Genomic DNA, 25,706 nt, shown 5'->3' with positions numbered 1-25,706 from the left:
TCTCAGATCTGGCAGAGTTTCAAATGGACTCTTCCTGGAGAATTATCAATACAAGGTCTACTAACTGCACACTTTAGCTTTTACCTTTATTAGGAAATTATATCATGAATAAATATGAATGTTAGCTAAAATGATACTGACTGTAATGCAGACGTAGTTAATAGAGATATGGAAAAAAAGTACTTTCAACATCATTTATGATAAGTAAGTTCTGAATCTTGTTTGAGGGAGGTGTGTATTGCTGGCCAATTCAGAGTAAAAATAGTGATTAATTATGATGTTTCATACAGAAATCAATCTTTCATCCATAGATAGCAATAATTTCTTAGGACAAACAAAACCAGATTTTTTTATTCAGAAGCTTTGAGATGTGTAGTCTGGATGCAGATATAGGGGACGAAAAGTTTCCTTCTATGGATTGTTTTGTGGATTTATTTTATTTTTTTTTTTTTTTTTTAAATGGAGTTGAACTACTTTGCCCATTCTGTGTCCCAACCTTTTTGCTCCGATGGAGATCCTGGAGAGGGGACCAGGTCCTGGGGCTGGGCAGGGGTGACTTCATTTGGAATAGATTGCAGGGGCAAGCAGTGGTCTTTTTATCTGAGCCAGGAATAAGGAACTAAAATAAAAGAACTCAGAATCTGGCCTTGAGTTTCATGCAATTTTCATTTTTGTTACAGTAGTGGAATTATGAGGAGTAGTACACAGAAACCTCAAGAGATGTGGGCTGTAAATTGCTAAGCAAGGTGCTCTTTAGTCATAAGGGGAAATATTTAAAAAATATTTTAAAAAATAAGTAACACATAATGGTTAGACATCATGACAGACTTTATAAAAAGTGCTTCCACCATTTTGGCATCTAAACTCATGATTTGGGCAGGGAATTGTTTTCAAAATACCTGATGTCCGTGTAGCACAGGGAGAGGAGGGAGCAGCTGGACAGACAGCACAGATAATACAAGCTTTAGGAACCCAGGTTAAAAATGTTAAAGTACAGTACAGTGCTGCCCTCTGAGAAGCCTGAGTTTGCTTTGAAACCAAAAATGGTATGTTTGTGTTTGTGTGGGGCTCCGCTGCGGCTTATATTTTCTGCTGCTTCTGGTTAATAGGGCTAACCAGAACTAACTCAAAGGAGCTCTGTGTGGTACTGCACTTGCTCCAAATCCCTTTGACATCTTTCTATTGAACTGGGTGAGAATTAATTCAAGCCCTAGTAAGCTAGCCAGACAAGTAGCAGGAGGTGAAACACTGTAGAAGTGTCATACCCTAGATCACACCGCAAGGTCTGTGGCTGAAGCCTGCTGAAATCCAGACCAGCACTCTTAGCTGCGAGAAGTCACCGCTTCTGAATGGGGGAGAGCTGGGGGAGAAGAGGAGTTTAGAAGAAAAAACGTGTCACTAATTCTGCAGCTTCAGTTCTGCATTGTTTCTCAAACTCGGTATTTTTCTGACTAAAAAGCACTTAGATTAAAAAAGAGGCAGCAAGCTGTTTTCAGTATGTTTACATTTGGATTTGGTGCATGCAATTAAATGCCTTTACACAACTTTCACTTTTAATCTGCAAACATTCCTTTCGCTACTCTCACCCTGTGAATACGGGGAAAATAAAAACAGTTTAGAATTTGCCCAAGAAAAATATACAGGTCAGGTGGATTAGGAAAAGATCAGGTTGCCAAATACCCAGGGAACAGGTGTTTTATTCAGTGTTTTACACTGGCTGCCAGAAAATCCACAATATAAACATTTAATAATCTAGGGAAGGCAAAGGGGTCGGGGGAGGGATGACGGTGGGCAAGGCAATACTGTGTCTTTAATTTTCTTTTCTGAAGGAAGAAAGTCTGCATAGCAATGACAGGATCACTTGTTCATGCCTTTAATGTGCGATCTGTTTTCTCCAGTGGAGGGCACTCAGTGTATCACAAACTAGAACATTAGCACCAACAAGCTCCAAAGCATCATCACTCTCTGGAAAGCCTTCTGAATTAGACAAGAGCTGCCTCTCAGCACAGCTACAAAACACTTTAAACCTGACCAGCTAAATGGATAAACCTATCCTGCGTAGCTTTTAAACTGGGGTCTTACACAGCACAGGAGGCCTGCCTGCTTCGGGAACTGGGAAGCTGGAGGATGGATTGCTGTGTCTGGGAATGGCAAAAGGCAGCAGAATGAGAAATGCTAGGTACCGGGAAAGATTTTTTTATTTCTCCCAGAGAAGTTGGTTTACCTTCGTGGTCTGCTATAGCTTTTACTTGCTGATTGCCACTTAATGCCGATGGTTCTCTGATGACTTACACAACGGCTCTCAGAGCTTAGAGTCCCTCCCTACCCCCCCACACACTCCCCCCATCCTTCGTCCTGTCTTCCCCACCCCCAACCCCTTCCCTATCCTTTCCCTTCCTCATCCCCAAAATTCTTGCTTGTCCTCTCTAGGGAACTTTGTGTGGGTTACTGGCATGCACGCTGGATGGCGGTGATGTGAGTGGCAACCGTGCTGTGACATGAAGATTCTGATGGTTTAAAGAAAAGAGACCAGTTTTAAAAAGAGAGCGAGAGAGGCAAAGGGAAAGCAAAAAAGGAAAGAGAGAGAAGAAAACAGCTGGAGAAAGGAAAAGGAGGACGTTTGTTGATGACAAAAGGATGGGTAAGTGAACTTTTCTTGTTTGTTAGCACAGCTGCAGCTGTATGGTATATTTTTTCAGTTGGATTATTAGCTGTTCAAGAGGGGGAAACAGTCTAAACAGCAGCAGTGCATTCCTTTGCCAGGTGACTCACTGTACTTGCTATTGTATTTTTAGATCATGTATTCCCCCCCCCACGCACATACACACCTTTCCTCCTGCAGTGGTTTTATATGTAATTAATCTGTAAATGCCTGCACCGAGTTAAGGACTGTGGAGAGTACGTTCGCTGTCTGTACAACCCACCCACGCACCTGCACACGTATAGATAAGTACATGTATGCATGAGGCACGCTCATACCAAATTTCTTCTGGGTTTATATTCATATTCGATGAGCCTGTAGTGGTATTATTCAGGCTGTCAGAAAGGACTGTTAACACTTTGCAGTATGTGGGAAGCAAAGGGGAGGGGGTGATTTTGTTGTATAGGTGGTTTTGAAAAGGCTTGTTTGGTCTTTGAAAAGATACCCCTAATATTGCTGCTACATTTCCAGCAGTCATTTGCCAGTCTTATTTTTTCAAGTGTGACAGGTTTATTTCCCTCCCTCCTTCCCCCCAGCCCCCAAGTCTGTAACAGCCAGAACATATTTCTAGCTGGCTGCTGCTGGCACATAGGCAGTAGCAAAAGATGAGGATTTAAATTAAAAATCTAATCGTTAAAGTGAAAGGCAGAGACACATAGTCAGGGGCATTTTAGATTAGGAATTATTTTGCAGATCGCACATTGGTTTAAAATTGGATTAAATAACTGCAGCACAGGGTTGGTTTTGTGTGTGTGACAAATAATAAAGTAATTATTTATCGAGGAGATACCGGCCCTTAAAATATTCCCTGTTGGAAGAATGCATTTTAATTCTTAGCAAGATTGCAACTCTGGACAGAGGCACCGGTCCTAAAATTATTACAGGCTAAGGAAAGCGTGCGTATGTATGTTGGATTTTCTGACAACCCCTCCACCCCCTTTCATAATTATTCGAAGAATGTGGAAAATGTGACTATCTTCACGTAACAGCATTGCTACTATATGGTAAAGTTGACATCTCAAATGCAAAATCTTAAAATCAATATTGCTGTGGAAGAGAGAGGGGAGTTGAAACAGAAATATACCCCTTTAAACTTTCTGTGTTTTGCTGCTCCTAAGGCAGTGTTTATATGTAAGTATTTGTGTGTATATTTTCATAGAGTATATAATGTTTATACGAAATAATAAATGCTTAGGTATTCACACCTACATGTAGATAACTTTAATATGTGTTAAGACTATGATTTATTTTAAAGAAATATGTCTTCTACCATTATCTTGGTATTGAGGTCCCATACTAGCGTTATATGGTATACTTCTCTATATAGTTGTACTTTGTTTCTGTGCATCTATTTATATATTTTAGGTACATAAAAATAATGAGTAAACCTACTCTTAAAAACAAATCACTTGATGCAGAAAGTAAAGCCTTTACTTACTGTTTAATTTTACAATAAATACATATTTTAAAGATGGATCAAACTTTATGATAAGTAGATTTCTCACTTTTTGCAGTAATTTTTGGAGGAATTGGACTTGCAATTGCTTTTATTAAAGAACACGTTTAGCAGCACGTAAATACCAGAAGCTTTGGCTCATTTCCTTTCCAGCACTATGGAGCATTCAGCACAGTGACTTGACAAATATGTTTATTGTTAAAACCTCAGCATCTAGTGATGAGGATATACCAGCTACATTGAGAGATGATGTACAGGAGAAAAGCAAATAGAGAACAGGCTCTTGGTCCTTCTAAGGGATCATAAATCACACAAAAGTGATAATAACGAGAGTAGTACTGGTGATGGTGCGGGTAGGGGAGATGGCAAGCCAGAAACTCAAAGGACAGGCATTTACACAACAAAAAGTGCAAGATGGGAGGCAAACAGGTTGTCTTCAAAATCCACTGCTTCACTAATGCTTTATTAGAAACCCCATTGACGTTAGTAATCTCTTGGCAATTTATTTTAATAGCTTTCCAATGCACATTTGTTTTCTTTTTAATATTGTAGGTTTCCATTTAATTAAGCAGCTGAGAGGCATGAGTGTGGTGTTAGTGCTACTTCCTATGGTGCTGTTTGTTATGCTTGCGGGGGCTCAGCGAGCTTGCCCCAAGAACTGCAGATGCGATGGCAAGATTGTGTACTGTGAATCTCATGCATTCAGAGACATCCCTCAGAATATTTCTGGAGGGTCTCAAGGCTTATCGTTACGGTACAACAGCATTCAGAAGCTTAAATCAAATCAGTTTGCGGGCCTGAATCAGCTCATATGGCTTTATCTTGACCATAATTACATCAGCTCTGTGGATGAGGATGCATTTCAGGGGATCCGCAGGCTGAAGGAATTAATTCTAAGCTCCAACAAAATTACCCATCTGCACAACAAAACATTTCACCCAGTCCCCAACCTCCGCAATCTGGACCTCTCTTACAACAAGTTGCAGGTTTTGCAGTCTGAGCAGTTCAAGGGCCTTCGTAAACTCTTGATCTTGCATTTGCGGTCTAACTCGCTGAAAACTGTGCCGATCCGAGTTTTCCAAGACTGCCGAAACCTTGACTTTCTGGATTTGGGCTACAACCGCCTGCGGAGCTTATCCCGTAATGCTTTCGCTGGCCTTTTGAAGTTGACAGAGCTCCACTTGGAGCACAACCAGTTTTCTAAGATCAATTTTGCCCACTTTCCACGCCTCTTCAACCTTCGCTCGATTTATTTGCAGTGGAATAGGATCCGGTCTATTAGCCAAGGGTTGACGTGGACTTGGAGTTCCTTGCACAACTTGGATTTATCAGGAAATGACATTACAGGGATAGAGCCTGGGACCTTCCAGTGCCTCCCCAACTTGCAAAAGCTGAACCTGGATTCCAACAAACTCACCAACATCTCTCAGGAGACCATCAATACATGGATCTCGCTCATCTCCATCACTCTGTCCGGAAATATGTGGGAATGTACTCGAAGCATTTGCCCCCTGTTTACTTGGCTTAAGAATTTCAAGGGAAATAAAGAAAGCACTATGATATGTGCAGGCCCTAAACATATCCAGGGTGAAAAAGTGAGCGATGCTGTGGAAACATACAATATCTGTGCTGAAATTCAGGTGGTGGTTACTGAAAGATCATACCAGGCACCCAAAACCCCCCCGAGACCTGTCTTCATTCCTAAACCTACCATTTCCAAACTCGAAAGCAATCAGCCAACATCTGCTATGCCAAGCCCTTCTGCAGACCTCCCAACACCTGGAGTGGAACCAGAGTATGAGCACGTTTCCTTTCACAAAATAATCGCTGGGAGCGTGGCCCTCTTTCTTTCTGTGGCCATGATTTTGTTGGTTATCTACGTGTCGTGGAAGCGCTATCCAGCCAGCATGAAACAGCTCCAGCAGCACTCTCTCATGAAGAGGCGCAGGAAAAAGGCCCGAGAGTCTGAAAGGCAAATGAACTCCCCTTTACAGGAGTATTACGTGGACTACAAGCCAACAAACTCTGAGACCATGGATGTATCGGTTAATGGATCTGGGCCCTGCACGTATACCATCTCTGGCTCCAGGGAATGTGAGGTATGAACCATGATCCTCCTAAAACCATTTCAGCTGCTGGGAAGGAGAGGTAAATGTTTGAAGCTCTTGAGGTGTCTCTAAACACTAGAAAGATTAATGAGATTTTTTTGCTTTTGGGTTTGCTCAGTATGAAAGGTTATCTCATTAAATAACAACAGTCAGGGAAGTGATGGTGATTATTTTGATTAATTCAGACTTACAAAAAAAAAAACACAGATTAAGTTGAAGTAAAAACCTATGGTAAAGGCATCTGGTGTGTTATTCTCCTCCTATTTGCACCCATTTTGTTAGCAGTGGCTACAAGAGAGTCCCATTTTTAATGTATTGGTAGAAACAGAGGAGTTTAAGAACCTTTTCTGTTTTAAAAATAAATATGGAAACCTGTTTACTCCACACCCCACGTCAAACCTTGAGGGCTTCGTGGCCTATTTAAAGATAACGCCAAAGATTTTCTGCATTTCCTGTCTGGTTCAGAAGTAAACCAGGGGACGACAGGACTGCAGCACATCCTTAGAGTTAAGCACGCACTTGTTTTCCTGGAGAAGCAGGAGCACACAAGCTGCCTTACTAGCTCTTCTGAACTCGAGCCTTGTAAAGGCCCCAAGTCAAACAGTACATTTGCAAATATCTGGGTTGGGAGAGGGGGATTCTTGTGGGTTTTTTTATTTCTTTTTAGTGATCGGTGAAGGCTTAGCTTGAGAGACAACTCTACTGGAGTTAATAATTTCATGCGCTTAAGGCCGTGCTGTGATTTTGACTCAGCAACATGGGAAATACAAATAGGAAAAGCTCTCAGTGCTTCTTTTGTCTGTTGTTCAGCTTTGGCAAGAAAATACTGTATTTTTTCTTTGCTGTATTGTCAATGACTCTATTAATGTGTATATAAGAAATGTTTTTACTTGTGAATGCCATTGCTTATTTATACCTGGTGAGGAGGATTTGCGCAGTTACATTTCAGTACTCGTTACTTAATCCTGCACGTGATATGGTATTAGGGGACCATGGTTGATTTTGCTTCCTTGGTTGTGGACATCCTACCTGAGAGTGCTTAATGTGCCTGTTGAAATTTATTCATATCCATTTATGCAAATTGGGTTTGACTATGGTAAATTTTGACCAAAGTCTTTGACAGCCAGGTAGTATGAAAGGTGTGTTAAAGATGAGCAGCGTTGAGCAGGCTGCAGCTCTAGGATCCTGATTTTTTAAAAGCGGATGTTTTCACTTTCTGACAATAGGGCATCTTTAAGATGTTTCATATTTGGCACCTGAAATACCTAGCTGATTTTGGACCACGGAGCTAAGGGGAAGGAAAAAAAAAACAACACAGTGTACGTTTTGGGGTTGCTTTCTCTGGAGCAGTGTTGTCTTCAAAAAAAGAAAACCACCTGTCATATCCTTGCCATTTCTACCAGTATCATGTGAATGAAGGTGTGGTTTTTTTTTTTCTTTTCCCCTGTTAGCAGCACAAGTAGAAAGTAAGTGATGCTAACAAAGTTATTTTGAATTTTCACTGGCTGTCACAAGGAGCATTAATTTGACCTGAAAGGCTGTCTCCTCTTCATGCTCAAGTTTAACACCGTTGAAGTTTCATTAGCTTGAATAAAATGCTGTTTAATTTACACCAAGATGATATGGAAGACAGCTGAATCTGCACACCATAACTGAAAATCCATGTAATGAAACCATAATCTGTAATGGAATTTGGATCATGATCGTAGTGCACAGAAGATAGGGAATATGTGATGTTGTTTGGGAGACTGAAATTCAGATAATTTGGATTGTGGCAGATAAATAAAAAGTTGAAGAGTCCTACCAGGTCTAGTAACAGAAGGTCAATGTGGCATAATTTCTTTATGTTGATGTCAGTTGTTACACACAGCATTAAACACAAGGGGACCCCACTTCGCCCGGTTTCCATGTCCTATCGCAGTACCAGAAGAATTTTATTCTGCTACTCTGTTCAGGTTAAGTTAAGCTGGTGCACAGCTTTGCAGAACTCAAGCTGTTTATCGTGTTGTCTGTGGGATTCTTGGTTATGGTGTAAATCAGTAAGACTGTACTGAACATGATAGTGCTGTCCCAGGCTGTGACTGGTAGAAAGTACACTCTGTACTTGCGTGGTGATTTAGTATGCATTGGCCATTAGTACAGAAGACTTCAGGAGACAGAAAACAGCAGAACATTGAAGGCACATGTAGCAACCATAAGCCCCCACTGAAATACTATCTTCAGCTTGGATTTAACATTCTTCGTCTCCATAGCTACAAGGTTCCACTTGTAAAAGGATAGATATGCGCTGTTCAGTACTTAAAAATGGTAAGAAAAAAAATCCTTGTAGTGTCTTCAGCAGTGGAAAGGTTTTATGTTTGGGGAAAAAAGAAAATGGAACATCTCATTATTTACTGATTTACCCAGATGTACATACTTGTGGGAAAACTGTTATTTTGTACAAGTGAGACATAGCGCAGGCCCATCCTCCTGTCGATCATATTCACTGTGCTCAGACTGAGGTTTCTCCCAAAAAAGGACCACTTAGAGGGGAGAAGAGTGTCTGGTTATCACAATGAAGGCAGGCGGGCTTTCAGAATTCATTGCTTACGAGTTTATTGATTTTATTTTTTTAAGTAATATTTTTCAAATGATTGTCTGCTTTCACATGTCTACTCCCACACTCACCTGTAAGCAGCTAAGGTGTCCAAAAATTGTGTGTCTTTCAGGAAAGAAATGATGGCTTAGTTCTGTTTTAACTTGGGAAAGATGCCTGAGCATACTCTGTTGCCGGTAGTTGGGTGATAATGAATGGTTTCTGAGTGTGGCCTAAGGTCGTGTGAGCATGCCTATTACGTTCACAGTTACGATTTTGTTTTTAGAAGTATCCAGCTCATCTCATCCATAAGCCACTTGTTTTCCATGGCAGAACTGGCCTTGAAATAGCACGCTTAGGTATTTATGCAGGTTCTTTTTTTCACAGCAGCTACGCACGTGAGCAGGGGCGGTGTTTGTTGTTGTTTTAAGTTCGGCGAGATTTCTAGCATATAACAAATCAACAGAGGCGTAGGAGAGGCGTAGGGTCCTTACACTGCAAGTAAGGGAGTTGCAGGTCCGGTTTGTATGGCTGCTTTTTCAAATCCATGCTTTATGAATTATTTCTTGTACTACAGAGAGAGCGCCAGAGTCAGGCTTGCTGTAAATGGGAGCAACTCTCTTGGCATCAGTGGGATTATAATCACTGACACCTGGCCTACGGTATTCTATTTAGTCTATTGGCAAGGGTTTCTAAAATAACTGGATGCTTATGATTTTGGCTCTCACCATCCAGTTAGCAGACTGCTGCTATCTCATTTTGGTGTTTGCTTTGCTTTGTGCATGTGCATCTTATTCCCTCTCTCTTTCATATTTATTTGTACATTTGCTGAAGATCTGGGAGCCATAAAAAGCAATTTCATAAACCAAGCTGTAATATGTATTTCATACGTATCACACACAGAATATCTGCATATAGCACGCTATGAAGGTATATGGGGAGAAGGAACATTGCTACAAAAATGTTTCCTTCTTTCTACTGGAAGGTTATTCATCTCCCGTTTCTCAGGCTGGCAGTTACAAAACAAACAACAACCAACCAAACAAGTGAACATCTTTTCTGTGTTAACTGAGCACAGTTGATGTGAAACCCTTTGAGAGACGATTGACACAGACCCTGTGAGGTTACTTTTTACACTTCTGCTTCTCAATGTCTAGCTGTACCCCAGCGCTTGACAAACAAGCCCACCTGTTCACATACAAGTACATCTCTGCTGTGATGCTCCTGGGTTTTCCATTGGAGTGAAAACCAGGGCAGTTGTCACTTGTATTCATACATGCTAAATCAGTCACACAAAATTATGTTCACTTTGAATTCTGCTTCCTCCCCTCTTGCCAGTGAGAAGTAGTAGATTGGTAAAGGAATATAACATATGCAGATGTGGTGGGCTGCTGTTGACCTCCTCCTTTTCAGCCTAATTTAAAAGGAAATGTTGATATGCCGCTGTTGTTTATTATTTATTTATTAAACACCATTATTGTGTTGTTTTGAACAAGATGCAAAAAGGAAAAAACAAAACAATCTCGATGGCCCAGATACTGCTTAGTCCAAGGTTCCAGTTCAGTGAGGGCGTTCATGGTTTTGTAACTCAACTTTGGAAGGGCTGCTCAGGGGCTAAGCATGAGCTTATGGGGTATTGCGACCTCTTGTGAGAAACGACTCAATGATTGGCAGGATATTTCTTTTTTTTTTTTTTTTTTGAGTAGCGATTGTATTTCCTTTGGTCATCAGCCTGATGTTTTTATAAGGAATACTCAGCAAGGACTTCATGGCAGGGGTGTAAGTTTGTCATAGCTTGGGGGAATGCAAAAGGAAGGTGATTCCACAGGTAGCGCATTACAAAGAGAAGAATATGGGAGGTGATGAGTGAGGAGTATGGGAAGCAGTAATTGTTACTACTGTCATCATTTTAGGGCCAAAACCGTGCGGTTGTCTTTCCAGTGACCCTGTTTTCGAACACTGTAGGATGGGCATTGTTAATTTAGCTTTCTCATATCCTTCTGTGCTATGGCTCCTCCTCTGCCTCTCTTTCTCCACCTCTATGTGTTTATAGATGGACTGTAAATTCTTGCTTGAGTTGTAAACTGAGGGTGAATCAATCTCATGAAACTCTGTCATAAGCTCTATGTTTGTATTGGGAGAGTAAGCAAAGGCTAAGCTGATAGTGCTTTTCCTCAGTGCAGTATATCTGGAAGAAATACATCAGAAGTGGCTCAGAGGTGAAATCTTTTAGACACAGGGCCAGTGAGAGGTTTGAGGAGAAGGTAAATTTTAGAAATGTCTTCAGGATTAGGACCAAAAGTAGAAATTTGTGTTTGTTACCATTCAGAGGCTTCATTAGCAATGCATACTTGTTATTGCACGTATAATATCAGTATACAGAAAGTTGTGCTCTAACAGTACTAGTGATGTTGCAATAAATGCCAAGGGGCAAATTTTCCTGGGTTCAGCACTTGTAAAGTGTGAGATTTCCCAAAGATGTTACCAAAATGACTGGCCATATTTCTGGAAGAAGTCAGCCAGCTGTGCATCAGCAGCAATTGAGACAGTGGTTGTAAATTTGAAAAGGAAGCTGTAGAAGGATGCTGAACCTTCTGAAAGTCTTACTCAGTCTTTATTCAGGTGCCTGGGTGAGAGATTAGCTTGTCTGAAATTTGGTCTTGCAATACCAGTGCTGCTGAGACCTTGAAAGTGATTTGCTCTGAGATCATAGAATCATAGAATAGTTTGGGTTGGAAGGGACCTCTAAAGGTCATCTAGTCCAACCCCCCTGCCCTGGGCAGGGACATCTTCAACTAGATCAGGTTGCCGAGAGCCCCGTCCAACCTGACCTGGAACGGTTCCAGGGCTGGGGCAGCCACCACCTCTCTGGGCAACCTGTGCCAGTGCTTCACCACCCTCAGCGTAAAACATTTCTTCCTTCTGTCTAGTCTGAATCTACCCCCCTTTAGTTTAAAGCCTTTCCCCCTTGTCCTGTCGCAACAGGCCCTGCCCTTTTATAAGTGCCAGTACCTACTGACCCTCAACCCAGTTAGAACTGCTGTTCTGCATATTCTGTTCGGGAACCTGCTTTATTGTTCTAATCATTGATGTTCTCATGAATTAGGGCTTTAATTTGGATTCCCCCCTACAACAACCTTGGAAAAGCCAAGCTACCTATTAAAATAAACAGTCAGCCTGCATGGCAGTAAATTCCAAACATTTGCTGCTGTCACCCAACCTGGGTTTCACCACAGTACCGGAACATTTTTTGAACTTGCACACCAGAGCTACATGACCAGAAAAATACCGAAGCACTTCGTTGCTTAGAAGCACTGTGGAAAAGCCCTTGCAGCCCAGGATATGATTGGCCTTCTGGGCTGCGAGTGCACATTGTCAGCTCATGTCCAGCTTTTCGTCCCCCAGTACCCCCAAGTCCTTCTCGGCAGGGCTGCTCTCAATCCCTTCATCCCCCAGCCTGTATTGATACCGGGGGTTGCCCTGACCCAGGTGCAGGACCTTGCACTTGGCCTTGTTGAACCTCATGAGGTTCACAGGGGCCCACTTCTTGAGCTTGTCCAGGTCCCTCTGGATGGCATCCCGTCCCTCTGGCGTGTCAACTGCACCACTCAGCTTGGTGTCATCTGCAAACTTGCTGAGGATAAATGATAATGCAGATAAATCAGTGGCAAAGGAAGAAGCTGAACCCACATCTCCCAAATTTTCGCTTAGGCTTGGGAACTTTCCTAACCACGTTTCAGGCATTACATTTGCTCCCTTAGGTCTCATCCAGAGGCTGACAGTTAATTGATAGAACTCTGAAATTGCACTTGAGGATTCATAGTCTTAAACACAACGTCCAGCCGGGAAGGTAACTGATTGACTATCATCCTCCCTGCCTTCTCATCACCTCTTTTTCTACTTCCCCTAATTTCACCACTTTCTAGAAACTTCATGGTTTGAGTTATGCACAGTGAGGACTGCTGGAATGGAGAGGATGCTCCATTGCAAAAGCTTTGTACAAGAGAAGAAACTATTTGTATTCCTGTTATAATCGTTGCTCAGGCCCTATGAAGGATTCCTGCGTTGCTGGAATTGTGACAGATGCAGTTTGCCCTTTCCATCTCTCTTTTCCTCTCTCTCGCCCCTTCTTCTGCTTTTGCTTAAACTCTGTGATGTGTTGCCACTATTTTAAGGAGGAGAAAAAAAAATCGATTTTAGTCAATTATGTAGCTCATGCCAGGAGGGAGAACGCTAACAGAAATAGCAAAGAAATCTGTTGAACCTATTAATTTGTTGGGTTTTTTTTCTTTTAAACACACACAAAAAAATAAGAAAAACCCACACTCTAAAAGGGGCAAACAATCTTATTAGTAAGTATGCTGCTGCCAGAAACGTTCCTCAGACTCTCCTCCAGAATAATAGAGTTGCCCTGATTCTTGATGTTAAGTCTGTTACCTAAACTACACAGGCTGTTACAGCACAGAGCTATCTGAGCTGGTCTGGGTGCTGGAAAAAACCAGACCTATGTATGTGCTGGTTTACTCTGCTTCTTGACAGTGATGTTCCTAGACACATACTCCTTCTGGCAGACAATCTGCCCCTGGTAGAAGAGACCTATAGGTTTCAAAGCCTTTGGGACTGCAGTTCAGGTCTCAGCTGTGCAGGTGTGTTACTTCCATTGAGATGGTCTACCTCTTCTGTTCAGGAGATTGCATGCTTTTCTAGCAGGGGCTGCTTGGCATACAGAAGTGTGCAGCCCTCTGTTGCGCTATCCATGTTGTAAACATTTTGACATGAAAAATTCCTGTGTGATTTGTGTTTGTAGTGCTACTAACATCCTGGTATTTGGTCATTTCAAGCCAGGTATTTTAGGACTGAACGCAGATGGTCTGCAGCAGTAAACATTTTTGACACTAATCAGCTTTTATCACATCTGCCTGTTGTGCAGCCAAATAAGCTTAGATTGCTTGTAGATCTCTCCATCTACACGAAAAGGTGACTGGATCAATACTGAGGGATTTCCTGGGAGTTGTTGCCTCTGTTCCTAGCTGCAAAATTCCCGATTTGTTAGAAGCCAGAGTATGCAGCGAAGGGACGGCATGAGAGGGTGTTACTTTATGGGAATATTGGCTTCTTGACCTAATGAATTTCATAGAATCACAGAATCATTAAGGTTGAAAAAGACCTCGAAGATCATCGAGTCCAACCGTCAACCCCACACCACCAAGCCCCCTAAACCATGTCCCTGAGCGCCTCATCTACACGTCTTTTAAATACTTCCAGGGATGGTGACTCCACCACTTCCCTGGGCAGCTGTTCTAATTGTTAAGTCTGTTACCTAAACTACACAGGCTGTTACAGCACAGAGCTATCTGAGCTGGTCTGGGTGCTGGAAAAAACCAGACCTATGTATGTGCTGGTTTACTCTGCTTCTTGACAGTGATGTTCCTAGACACATACTCCTTCTGGCAGACAATCTGCCCCTGGTAGAAGAGACCTATAGGTTTCAAAGCCTTTGGGACTGCAGTTCAGGTCTCAGCTGTGCAGGTGTGTTACTTCCATTGAGATGGTCTACCTCTTCTGTTCAGGAGATTGCATGCTTTTCTAGCAGGGGCTGCTTGGCATACAGAAGTGTGCAGCCCTCTGTTGCGCTATCCATGTTGTAAACATTTTGACATGAAAAATTCCTGTGTGATTTGTGTTTGTAGTGCTACTAACATCCTGGTATTTGGTCATTTCAAGCCAGGTATTTTAGGACTGAACGCAGATGGTCTGCAGCAGTAAACATTTTTGACACTAATCAGCTTTTATCACATCTGCCTGTTGTGCAGCCAAATAAGCTTAGATTGCTTGTAGATCTCTCCATCTACACGAAAAGGTGACTGGATCAATACTGAGGGATTTCCTGGGAGTTGTTGCCTCTGTTCCTAGCTGCAAAATTCCCGATTTGTTAGAAGCCAGAGTATGCAGCGAAGGGACGGCATGAGAGGGTGTTACTTTATGGGAATATTGGCTTCTTGACCTAATGAATTTCATAGAATCACAGAATCATTAAGGTTGAAAAAGACCTCGAAGATCATCGAGTCCAACCGTCAACCCCACACCACCATGCCCACTAAACCATGTCCCTGAGCGCCTCATCTACACGTCTTTTAAATACTTCCAGGGATGGTGACTCCACCACTTCCCTGGGCAGCCTGTTCTAATGTTTAACCACTCTTTCGGTGAAGAAATTTTTCCTCACGTCCAATCTAAACCTCCCCTGGCGCAACTTGAGGTCTTTGCCTTTTTAAGTCACAAGGAAATAGAAAGCTCTTCCTGGTAGAGATATCAGTCATGCTGTTGTCATGGGCATTTGAATGGGAATTGTTCCACCTGCAAGAATGGGGAAGCCAAGAAAGGCCGGAAAATGCTGATCATCTATAATCTCTCACCATCTGGGGTATATTCTAGCTACAGCAAAATCTCCACCGTTGTTTCTTAGTTCAAGTGTAGATTGATACATGCAAGCCATTTTTTAAATTATTTTTGTGGTTCTTTAGATACATTTAAATACAGTTGGCTAGAATATGAGAAGTTCATGGATGCTAGCAAGCCAGAGAGTCTTTCCTAAAAGCTTTGTGGTCCAAGGCTGTGTCTCTGTCAGTGGGCAATTTCCTATAGAAAATGACAGGACTTTGCGAGGTTGCTTGAACTTCTCTTCTTTGTTTTCTGTCTTTTGTGTGACAAACAAGCAAGGACTTTTTTGCATAGTACTTTTTATCTGAAGTTCTCACAACTCATCAGATAAGTAACGTTATCCTAATTTTTACTTCCTCTATCACCTAGATCACGATCTTATGCAACAGCTCTTTGCTCTGAAGGTTCCATTTTTTTTCCTGTTCTTTCACCATCACTGTATTATTCAGTTTCCTCTGAAATACACAACAATAAAAAGAAAAATAATACTTCTGGTTTTAGCCTATGGGAAAAACTAGCATGATCAGTTTGTTTACAAGCAAAGGTGGACCATTGATGATGTGTGCTTGTATGGGTATGTGTTTTCTTTATGTGAAGACCTAAATGGGGAAGGCTGACCTTAGTCTTGACTTGAAACTGAATTTTCTATGTTCTTTTGTCATATAAAAGTATGTAGTCTTTTTTGTCCGAACGTTTCAACTGCACTGCAAAAGTGTTATATCAGGAGAAAAACTAGATGGTTGTTAAGTCACTTTGTATTAAATGTATTGTGGGAACGTGGCATGTCCTTCATCGCAACAGGCAGAGCTTAGTAATTATGTAGTGTACAAAGATCTTGTGGTACATTCAGCATTGGTATGTGCACAGTGCTTCCAACTGCATACTGATATACATTGCAGAAAAAGCAATCTCGATCTCCAATTTTTGACAGACAATGAAAGAACCAGTTTTAAAGCAGGAGGTTCATTATTGTTCTTCTATGTGAACTCTGGTCAACATTTTTTTTCTTGTATGGAAGAAGTAGGCTTTTCCTATATGTTACTTGTATTTTAATCCAATTAAGAAGCAGGCAATAGAAAGTGAAAGAAGGTAAGCTCAATGTAATGGTAGTATTATTACTATGACTATTTATGTTTGGGTAGCAACTGACAACTCCCAGGTTTAATCACAGTATGGAAATATTGAAGGAATCGTTTTGTGCCTGGGAGAATAGGACACAGCAGGTAATCTAAACAAGTAGGGCGTAGAAAGAGGAAATGGAGACATGAAGAGCGATTTACTTGCAGGAGATGAGGTGACCAGTGAGTACTGCAATCTAGGTTTTGAGAAACCTTTGACAATATTCTGTTTATTGGATGGCTCCAACTCTCAGTCTTGTGCAGTGAAAAGGCCATCCCATGTTCTGTGATTGCACTGTGCACAGGTTAAAACTCACTTCTGGGCATCAGGCCAAGGAAAGACCTGTTTGGCACTGAGCACAAGCTTCCACGGGAAGGTCAGTCTCACTCTTAGTGCCTAGCACTCTCATACACCCTAACTCAATTTTTTTCCAGACTTTTCCAATGCATAGAGTGTCTTTGAATAGACTTGAGTTGTGTGTTTTTGCTCATTTTCAAACTCAGTTCTCATTAAAAATCAGCTTCTCCTTCTGCGTGATGGCCTCTGAAACCCCAGATGATTCTTCACTGCTCTCATCTTTCACTAACACATCCATTTGGATTATCTTTGTGCCGTGATGGATGCTTTAAAAGGAACCAACAAAGCCATCAAATTCTTGCCCTGGTTCAACTAGCATTTGTTAATGTTCTAAATCATCTTGGGCCTGAAATGTGCTACTTCTTAAATTTAGAACGATGTGATTGCCTGAAGCCTCTCCATGTGTTAATTAAATCATCATAATTGTGGTTTCTTGAGACTGACAGGTTATAAATAGTTTTTCTCCCCCCCCCTCCTGCAGTAATTTGGTATGAATGACAGGCAAAACAGCTATTGTTTAAACTGTACATCTGACACCATCCTTCCCATTCAGCCTCCATTTCTCTGCTATTATTTGATTGTCCTGAAATAATCGACAATGTCATTCTTAAAGGCTAGTTAATTACCATGTACTTCTCACATTATGTGAAGATGAGAGAAATTATTTTTCTGGGTCATCATTATCCATTTAATTTAACAGAATGTGTATTAAGCAGTACTGAAGTTCGGGGCAGACGTTCAGTGTCTGTGTGTACACACACGCGCAAACATACATCAGAACACACAGAACAAGTCCTAAGACTAATACATTTCAGTAATAATTTTATTTCCATCTATAATGTCATGTCTCATCCAAGATTTTGTGGAAATAGAAGCCTCAGTGTTCTTAACATAGTTTTCCTCTGTTGCTCCCATGTGGTAGGCCTTCACCTGGGAAGGTGTATAATTGCTGTGCTGTAACCGGCAGAAGGCAGAACAACTTAGTAAGATTACACATTGTTAGGAAACAAACTCTGATTACAGTTCTTTTCATTCTTAGTACCGAGAAGGAAAAAATGCTACAAATATTGAAGTTGACCAAGAATTTGTACAAAGCTCTCTACTTTTGATCTTCCCTAGATTCAGAGCAGTTCTGTCCCATGTGTGTGAGAATGAGGTAGAAATGATGTTAGTGGGAACATCCTCAGGCTTGCATTATGCATAATCCCTTTAGGCAATTATGCATTGCTCCCCTTTAATGTAGGTCTGCATGCTGTTTACAGCTCTAATTTGTGGAAGAACCTAAGGCTAGATCTTAGTCTGCTACTCTGGATCCTCCTTACTCTTCCAATTATCCAAAGAAACCGTACTACTTTCTTACTTGAACTCTTGAGTATAGAGATGTGTCATGCTGATTGGCATAATTCAGATTTAAATGAGATTCAAGAATGTATAGGATAGCGTTTCTACGCAGGAAGCTCAACCTTTCTTTCCAAGACTGGAGGATGTCCTTCCTCCTTGTGAACTTGGAAAGCAAGGTGATCCGGCAGTCAGCTTTGGCTGGAGGTGACAAGATTTAGGAACTGTTCTAAACCCTGCTGTTAATTTATTGTGTGAACTGGGAGAGATCGTTTCGTTGCAAACTGTCAGACTGTCAAAAGAAAAAAGGAAAGCAAGGTCACGTTGACTTTCATTAGAATTTGAGCATTGAAACCAATCCTTAAATCTTTGAAAATTTCTCCTGTAGTCTTTTAGTCTTTGCCCTCCCATCTACTTACACTGAGGGTCAGCTGGGGAGGATTGCCTTTCACTCTCTTCCTACATGGTGGCTAACAGAATAGGGTTGGGGCTTTAGCTACTACTTTAACATGAAAGAAAAAAGTATTGTCTGGAGCCTCAAGGGACTCCTACTGACTCTGTTTTGTTCCTAGCATAAAAGCCAGTCTGAAGTGGTCTGCTTTGTCTTGGTGTGGTATTAGCACATGCCTATTTAGTTCTTTCAAAACGTCTATACCATATTCAGATGCAACAGAGACTTACTTACAGCTACTCAGGTGCTCCCTTGTCCCAGTAGTTTTCTGCAGCGCAGTGAAATTGCATGATTTTAATGTAAATTTCTGATCCATTTCTTTCCCCAGCATTATCATTTTCTTTTCCAGAAGCCTCTAAATCATATATTAGGCTTCTGGCTTAAAAAAGCCACATCAATGTCACATGCAAAGTGAAATGGGGAAATGAAGGCAGTTCATGTGTTTTTGCAGTTGGAACACAAATTGTACAAATCGGAAAAGAAAGCAACCCACTGGTGATTTTGAATTATTAGAAATTTTTATTTGAAAACAAAATCTGTGGGTATTTTCTTTGTTGCCTTTTCTTTGTTGAATATATTAAGAGTCCCAGTGTGCATGACGCTTCGACAATCTGAGGAATTGATTAACCTTTTTCTATTTATGATTAGCTCCCAAACATTTATTATATTAGCTTTTGAGAACAAGGTCCAGACTTCTTTGTTTTTCTGTAATAGACAAGGGACTAGAATTAACATTGCTTCAGTGAGTTTTCCACATAGGTTATAGTAAAAGGTAGGCATAACATTTCGTATTTCACTACCTCTCATGTCTAATGAAGATTGGAGGGGGATATTTTACCCTGATACACATAAAAAATTTTAAGTGGAGAAGAAGCAGTTAGCCATCTGCTTTGTCGCCTTGTATATCAAAGGCAACAAAACTTCCCCAAGTTACACTGTTTATAAAACCAATAGTTTCTTTTGACTAAAAAGTGCCTCCAGAGGGTCGCTTGAGGACTTGGAGAGGAAACTCCACTTCTCTCATAATTTGTTCCAAAGGTTAATAATCTTCACAGTGAAAAATAACTTGTCCAGCTGTTAAAATCATTCCTTTTTTCACAATGACATTAAGCTAATCTGCGAGGATGACATATCTGGTATTTAATATGTGGCTGAGGATATCTGTGTGTGTTATCCAGCTCAGTGAAGAGCAGTTACAAACAAAACCACAGAAGATCATGTGGAGGCTTGCACACTGAAATAGCCCCACTCCTAGCTTTCAAGAAAATTACATTTTAATGGAATCATTATAGGAAAATATATATTTATCTAAACTGCTGAAGTAAGCGCTTTTCAGCACATCTCTCCTCCTCCTGTTCCTTTCACCCTGTTTTCGACTGGGTCTCCGACTGCTGATCTCTAACTCATGGTCCTGCTTTGCTCTGTGTTGGAGTTCTCTACTGGTCTTTCATGCAGGGACTCACTGTTCCTACATGCCTAGACCTAGAGGAGAAAAACGGAGACCTCTTATGAGATAGACTGAAGTCTGTGTCAAGCTCCACATTTATTTCAGTCGAACAACGATGACAGTCTCAAGGTAATGGCATTAAAAAATGGTAGTGGTTTCTCATACTACCAAATACCATTTAAGGCACATCACTAGAGCAGTGTAATATAAGTTTGCATTAACTTGGAAGTCACAAAAAGATTTGTGTATGCAAAAGTCACTGTTTGTAAACAAAGCTCAATATTCTGTTACTATACTTTAAGTTCAGTGTGAATTCTGAAACTCGTGCTTCCTTTATTATTCAATGTGATTTAATAAGTTTTTATGTATCTGCTGTCCAACTCTAAAGGGCCTTTTTAGCTTGCTTGCTTTAAAACAGCCTGAAGAAAAGGCTCTTTCACCCCACACCCCACAAATGTTGTGGGTTGTTGGCCTCAACTACATGGAATTTTATTGTTTTGTTTTTAATGAACTGCTATGATGGGGATATGATTGCTAATGATTTCTTCAGTTAGCTATGCACCCATAAGAAAACAGGCTCTTGAAGGGTAGGTATTATTCTAGAATAAGTATATTCAAGAGCTTCTGTAAATACAGGATTTTGGTAATTGAGCTGAGGAAAAAATGAAGGCATTTGTCAATGATACCAAGTCTGTCTTGTTCTGCAGAATTAACAAATGTTCCGGTTATAGGTAATTAATGAAAAATCATTGACGAGTCCAGGAATTGTACTAGTTTTATTTCTCCCATTAATTTGGAATGATAAACTGCTGAAGATGGATTCAAAGTGGATGTCACAAGAGTGTGGTAATTTACAAAACACTTACTGGAGCTAGCTCAGCTCTCGGTTACTTCGGCACTCAAGAATAACTGAAATGCCACGCAGGATCAAGCTCTGTTTAAAACCATCTTGTAGTACTTCTGAGCTGCTTCTGTGCCCAGATCTTTCCCCGTCTCAATTCATCACACTGTTCTCTCCTTAAAGCATGTATCTTTTTACCTTCTCTTCTACCTAGCTCTCAGCATTGCCTAAATTATATCTGAAGTATTGTGCGATGCTTCGCAGTGGTATCTTTCTGTATTGATTTGGAAAGTCAGATTTAGCACCCAGCTTGCTTGGGTGTCTTTTAACCTGTTTTATTGTTTACAGTTGCTATAGTCTTCATAGGATTTCCTGTTACTTTATTTATTTGTTAACCATTCCTCTTCTTTTGAAGAGCTACAGATAAAGAATTGGCATGATGCATCAGATATTTACATATATATCCTTGGGATTGTATGCATCTGAATGGATATATTATACTCAGTGGCTTAATTTTTAGGCACTTTTCTTATTTTTTTTTTTCTTGTGTGCAACTCCCACAGTGTTTCTGACACAATTGATCATAATGTCTTATCATTTAAAAAACTGGCAGTTTGAGGGGAAGGTGGCAGTTGCCATCTTCTGAAAGCAGATGCCATTGATACAGTTCATGACCTTCCTTCGTCAGCCAGCATACAGCCGGTAGGCGTATTGTAGCAACATCATGCTAGGCATCTCTCCTATAGATCACCCACTCATTTAGGTCAGTTGTGTGGAGCGTGCAGAGTTTTTGAGCACAGACCTGTTTGCTGGGAACCTACAATTAAAATGGATCCCCATAGTGTAAGTCTACTGACCATGTGAATCATAATCAAGTGATTGGGTCTTGTGACAGCAGAAGGCAGTCGAGTGGCTGAAGTGAGACTGGGGAAGGGGGAGCGAGCGGGGTGGAAGGGGCTGTGGAAGGCTGCAGCCTTAGCTGTGTGCTGTGGAAGGTCAAGGGATAAAGCAGAGGTCAGCAGTTAAATACTGAGCGTAAGATTTCCTATGCTTTCTTTCACTACCAAAGCGTTGCAAGGGAAGAGGCTGTTAGTCTACTTTTTCTTTATACAACAAGTAAGACCCTGAACTTGCACATACTGGGTCTTGTTCAGTCTTTGCCACTGGACTGCTGATTAATTTTGGGTGTACAAATTCGGGTCTCCTGTGCTTATCTTTCTCCATCTCTAAAATGAGATGAATAAGGCTTATGTTCTCTTCCAAGGTGCCTGCAGACCTGTATAAAAGTTGAGAATTGCGTTTCAAGTTTTATTTTCTTAAATTTTTATTATAAGTTTAATTGCAGGTCATACCCTGGACAGTAGAGCTTGGAGGAAATTATTGCAGGACAACAAAAAGACAGTTTCTGTGAACATGTTTTTCCAGAAATATCTTGGGTTTTTCATATCCTCGTTAAAACTTGAACCTGCAAAATTGAAGGTGTTTGTTTTCAGGGAAAAAAAACACCCAGCCAGCCATATCCATAAACCAAGAATTTTCTTTCCTTTTTTTTTTTTTTTTTTATTATTTATTAGTACTTATCTCTAAAGTTTTATCATGAATGGATGTTTCCTACGGATGCTTTCATTTCTGAATAGAAAATGCTTTTTTCACTTAAAAAAAAATCAGTTACAATTTTAGTCAGGGCTGCTAAAGGTAGGAGTTAAATATGCTGACTTCTTTCTACCTCTTCATTACAGCAGTAGTTAGAATTCCTGTTCATGGTCAAGGTCCTACTGTATGATGTATCTCATAGACACAGAACGTTACTATAAAATAAATCCTTACCTGAAAGGGCTTTACAATCTATCTTTTAGTTTTAGATATAACAGCATGTTAGATCATCACAAAGGAGAAATACCAGGACCTGAAATGAAAAAAACATTATTCCCTTTGAAAATGTGTCATATGAAAAAATGGAAATTATTTCTCTTCGTTCCTAGCAAGTGTTAACTCCCTTCCTTCAGCAGGGGGATTCACAGAACGGTTTTAATTTTGCCTGCTACTTCAAAAAAAAAAAAAAAAAAAAGCCTGTGAATGATTTAACTATTTCATGTTCACTGTCTTAAGTAATGATTAAATATTAATCAAAACTAGCAGCATACAACTGAATTCAGCTCAAAGGAAATAAAGAGGCTTTTTTCTCATTCATTGCCATATCTATATGTAAGTATAAAATAGCAGTATCTTCATTTATAATCTGGAGTTGCGTGATTTCCTATTCATTTAATGGCATTACTTCTCCTGTTAGCAGCAAGGTTATTATTTGAGGTACATTAGTTTCCCATTACTGAATTTCAGCTTGGATTTCTCTTTCTCTTCAGATCCTCCCTGCCTGCCCCCCGCCAACACTTTTTTTTTTTTTTAAATGCTCTTGTTTTTATTGATACAAAAGCACAGTTTTCTTCTCCCAGCTTTCCCGAGTAGGGCGTGTGTCACGCTTGCGGTTCTGTCCACAGTCTGTGCCGCTCTGTGCAAGTTCTCTTCCCTCTGCTGAGCCGTGCCCTCTGCGCTCCCTGCACAGACCTCTGCTACAACAGCGGCAGTGCCTCCGCAGCAACTCTGACAGCAGGCCAACAGTTAGAAAGTAAAGGAAAGGAAAGAAAGATGGATGTTAAAAGCAGGCTCGGTCAAATAGCGCTCCTTTCTATGTTAAAGCACCTTTCTCAAGCAGGCAGAGCTCTTCTGGTGTCTTGATTAGTAAAGGCACAGACCCAAGGTTTGAAAGCATCACTGATAAATCTTAACACTGTGGTTAAAGCAGGGTGTTAACAGCAGGCGATGTTTTACGCTATATATACTGGGGTGTGTGTGTATGTGGACGTCTTGACAAAAAGCAGCAGAAGAGAAAGCTGATGTGTGCCCTAAATATATGGCTATTCTGAATGTCTAATTCAAGATCAGGAATGTAATAAAGGCAATTCTTTAAGGCAAACAGTTTGTCAAGGTGACAAATCTGGCATTGAGGTTTATTATTTTGCACATAAACTATCTTCTTAAGAATGAAGATGTCCTAGTGATTTCACAAGTACTGCTCTGGCCTTCAAATATTGATCCAGCAATCAAATATTCAGGTGACGGGCACAGTAGAACTTTCTTCAGAGGTGGATGAACAAGAGGAAAAAAAACCAAAGCGATGTTCACTGAAATTTCTACAAGTCCATAGGAAGCAGTGAGAAGAGTGCCACTGGGTTACAGGCACAGCTATATTACCTCATAATTCAAGAAATAATATTGTGTAGGGACTCTGGCAGCGTTGGGATACAGCACAAATGATTACTTGTGAGAAAGAAGCATAAGCAAAGGAAGGAAGGAGGTAAAATCTGTACTTGGAGAAGATGACCGTACTGACCACAGGGTCACACTGGCCACAGGGTCTCCATGTCAGAGTATTAAAAATGAGAACAGCCATAAAAAAATGAACTGAAAACACAGGGAAGATTGTAGGCAGGCAGCAAGCGGAGAGGACTGGAGAGACTTCCAGCAACATTCAGAGATTTGAGTAGTGTTGTGGGCCAGTTAGTAAATATATAGTAAAATTAGACTTTTGTCTCTGTTCAAGTAGAGATTTTTTTCATTTGTTTGCTTAGTTCTACCTACAAAATTTTCAGTAGCAAGATTCTGTAGAAGATTCTTAATGGTTCTACTTGACTATAGTAGTAAAAATATACATTTCTTAAACTATTTCATGTATATTACTTAATACCTTGTTGTGATAGTAATTCATGGCTTAAGTGCAAGTTTTTGTCACCTGTGAAAATGACTGATGCATAATGGCCTGTTTGTATATGGTTGGGTTTTGTTCTTTTGTGCTTCTAGGCAAGCATTTTACAAACCTGGCTGTTCTGTAGGAAGGTCATGCATGTTATCCTGTAGATGTGCAAAGCATGCTGGTTTGCATACAGGTATTTGTGGGAGTGTAAACGCAGATGCAGCGAATATCTGGGCCAGCTTTCTATGTTCAGAACATACAACGTTGCTTTAAAAATTATTTTCATCCTGTTTACTAGCTTTTATTTCCAAAACTAATGCTCTTGTGGAATGTTGTGATAGGAGATAATTTTGGTGATATTTTTGAAAAGCTTTTAGTGTGTTGTGCACAAATGGTTTATCCCTATTGCAGAGAGCTGAGGAACAGAGGGAGTAAGTGACCTGAAGACCGGTTTTAAAGTGTGTGCCATTTAAGAACTGAAATCAGTGGGTTTCCTGCCTTGTTCTCCAGCCTCTAAACCATGTGTCTTAGTACCATAATAGCAGTAATGTTTAAGTTTTGTTGCATGCTTATTATCAAGGACGTGAAGTTAAATTAGCACATGAATATGTTCTTTCACTGACATACTTGAAATTATGCTGCTAAATTTCTGTTCGGTTACATCAAGGCCTCTTTACCAACAAAGGTTCTAAAAAAAAAAAAAAAAAGAGTAATAAAACCAAAGGAAAATGTTTCAACTGCATGAAAAAAACCAAACCCTAACCTTTTCCCTTTAGTTTGTTTGGGTTTTTTTTAAAATATATTGTTTTTACAATTCACCTCTTTCAGTTACTTTGAATCTCCACTGGGTAGGCAGGTAAGACAGGGTATGGGTTAGCCATATTGCAAACTTAATACAACAATTAATTAGTCGCTATGTGTACATTTTGTAAGAGGTTTTAAAAGTACTAGTTAATCATTGATGAATTTTAAAAAAGGATAAGCACATAAATAAGAGGTCACATGTGAGTTCTGATAATTTCTTACAGCGTGTATTAATTATTTAGTAATTCTTGATAAACTATTTACAAATGCATGCCAGATCTGAAACATACTCAAATGAGCTGTAGTCATAAAGCAAA

The 25,706-nt window shown here is 40.4% G+C and overlaps 1 protein-coding gene across 1 annotated transcript in view; it reads left to right on the top strand.

The window, feature by feature from the left end:
- The first annotated feature begins 2,627 nt into the window (after positions 1-2,627).
- LRRTM4 (leucine rich repeat transmembrane neuronal 4) overlaps positions 2,628-25,706 on the top strand; it is a 229,932-nt gene continuing 206,853 nt past the window's right edge. The window contains exons 1-2 of the mRNA XM_009273033.1: positions 2,628-2,641; positions 4,710-6,256. Of these exons, the coding sequence (XP_009271308.1) occupies positions 2,638-2,641; positions 4,710-6,256 (1,551 nt within the window). The 5' untranslated portion in view covers positions 2,628-2,637. The remainder of the gene's footprint in view (positions 2,642-4,709; positions 6,257-25,706) is intronic.

Source organism: Aptenodytes forsteri, unplaced genomic scaffold, assembly GCF_000699145.1.
Source record: "Aptenodytes forsteri isolate BGI_AS27 unplaced genomic scaffold, ASM69914v1 Scaffold158, whole genome shotgun sequence".
Taxonomy (NCBI): Eukaryota; Metazoa; Chordata; class Aves; order Sphenisciformes; family Spheniscidae; genus Aptenodytes; species Aptenodytes forsteri.
This window is presented reverse-complemented; position numbering and strand designations above follow the sequence as displayed.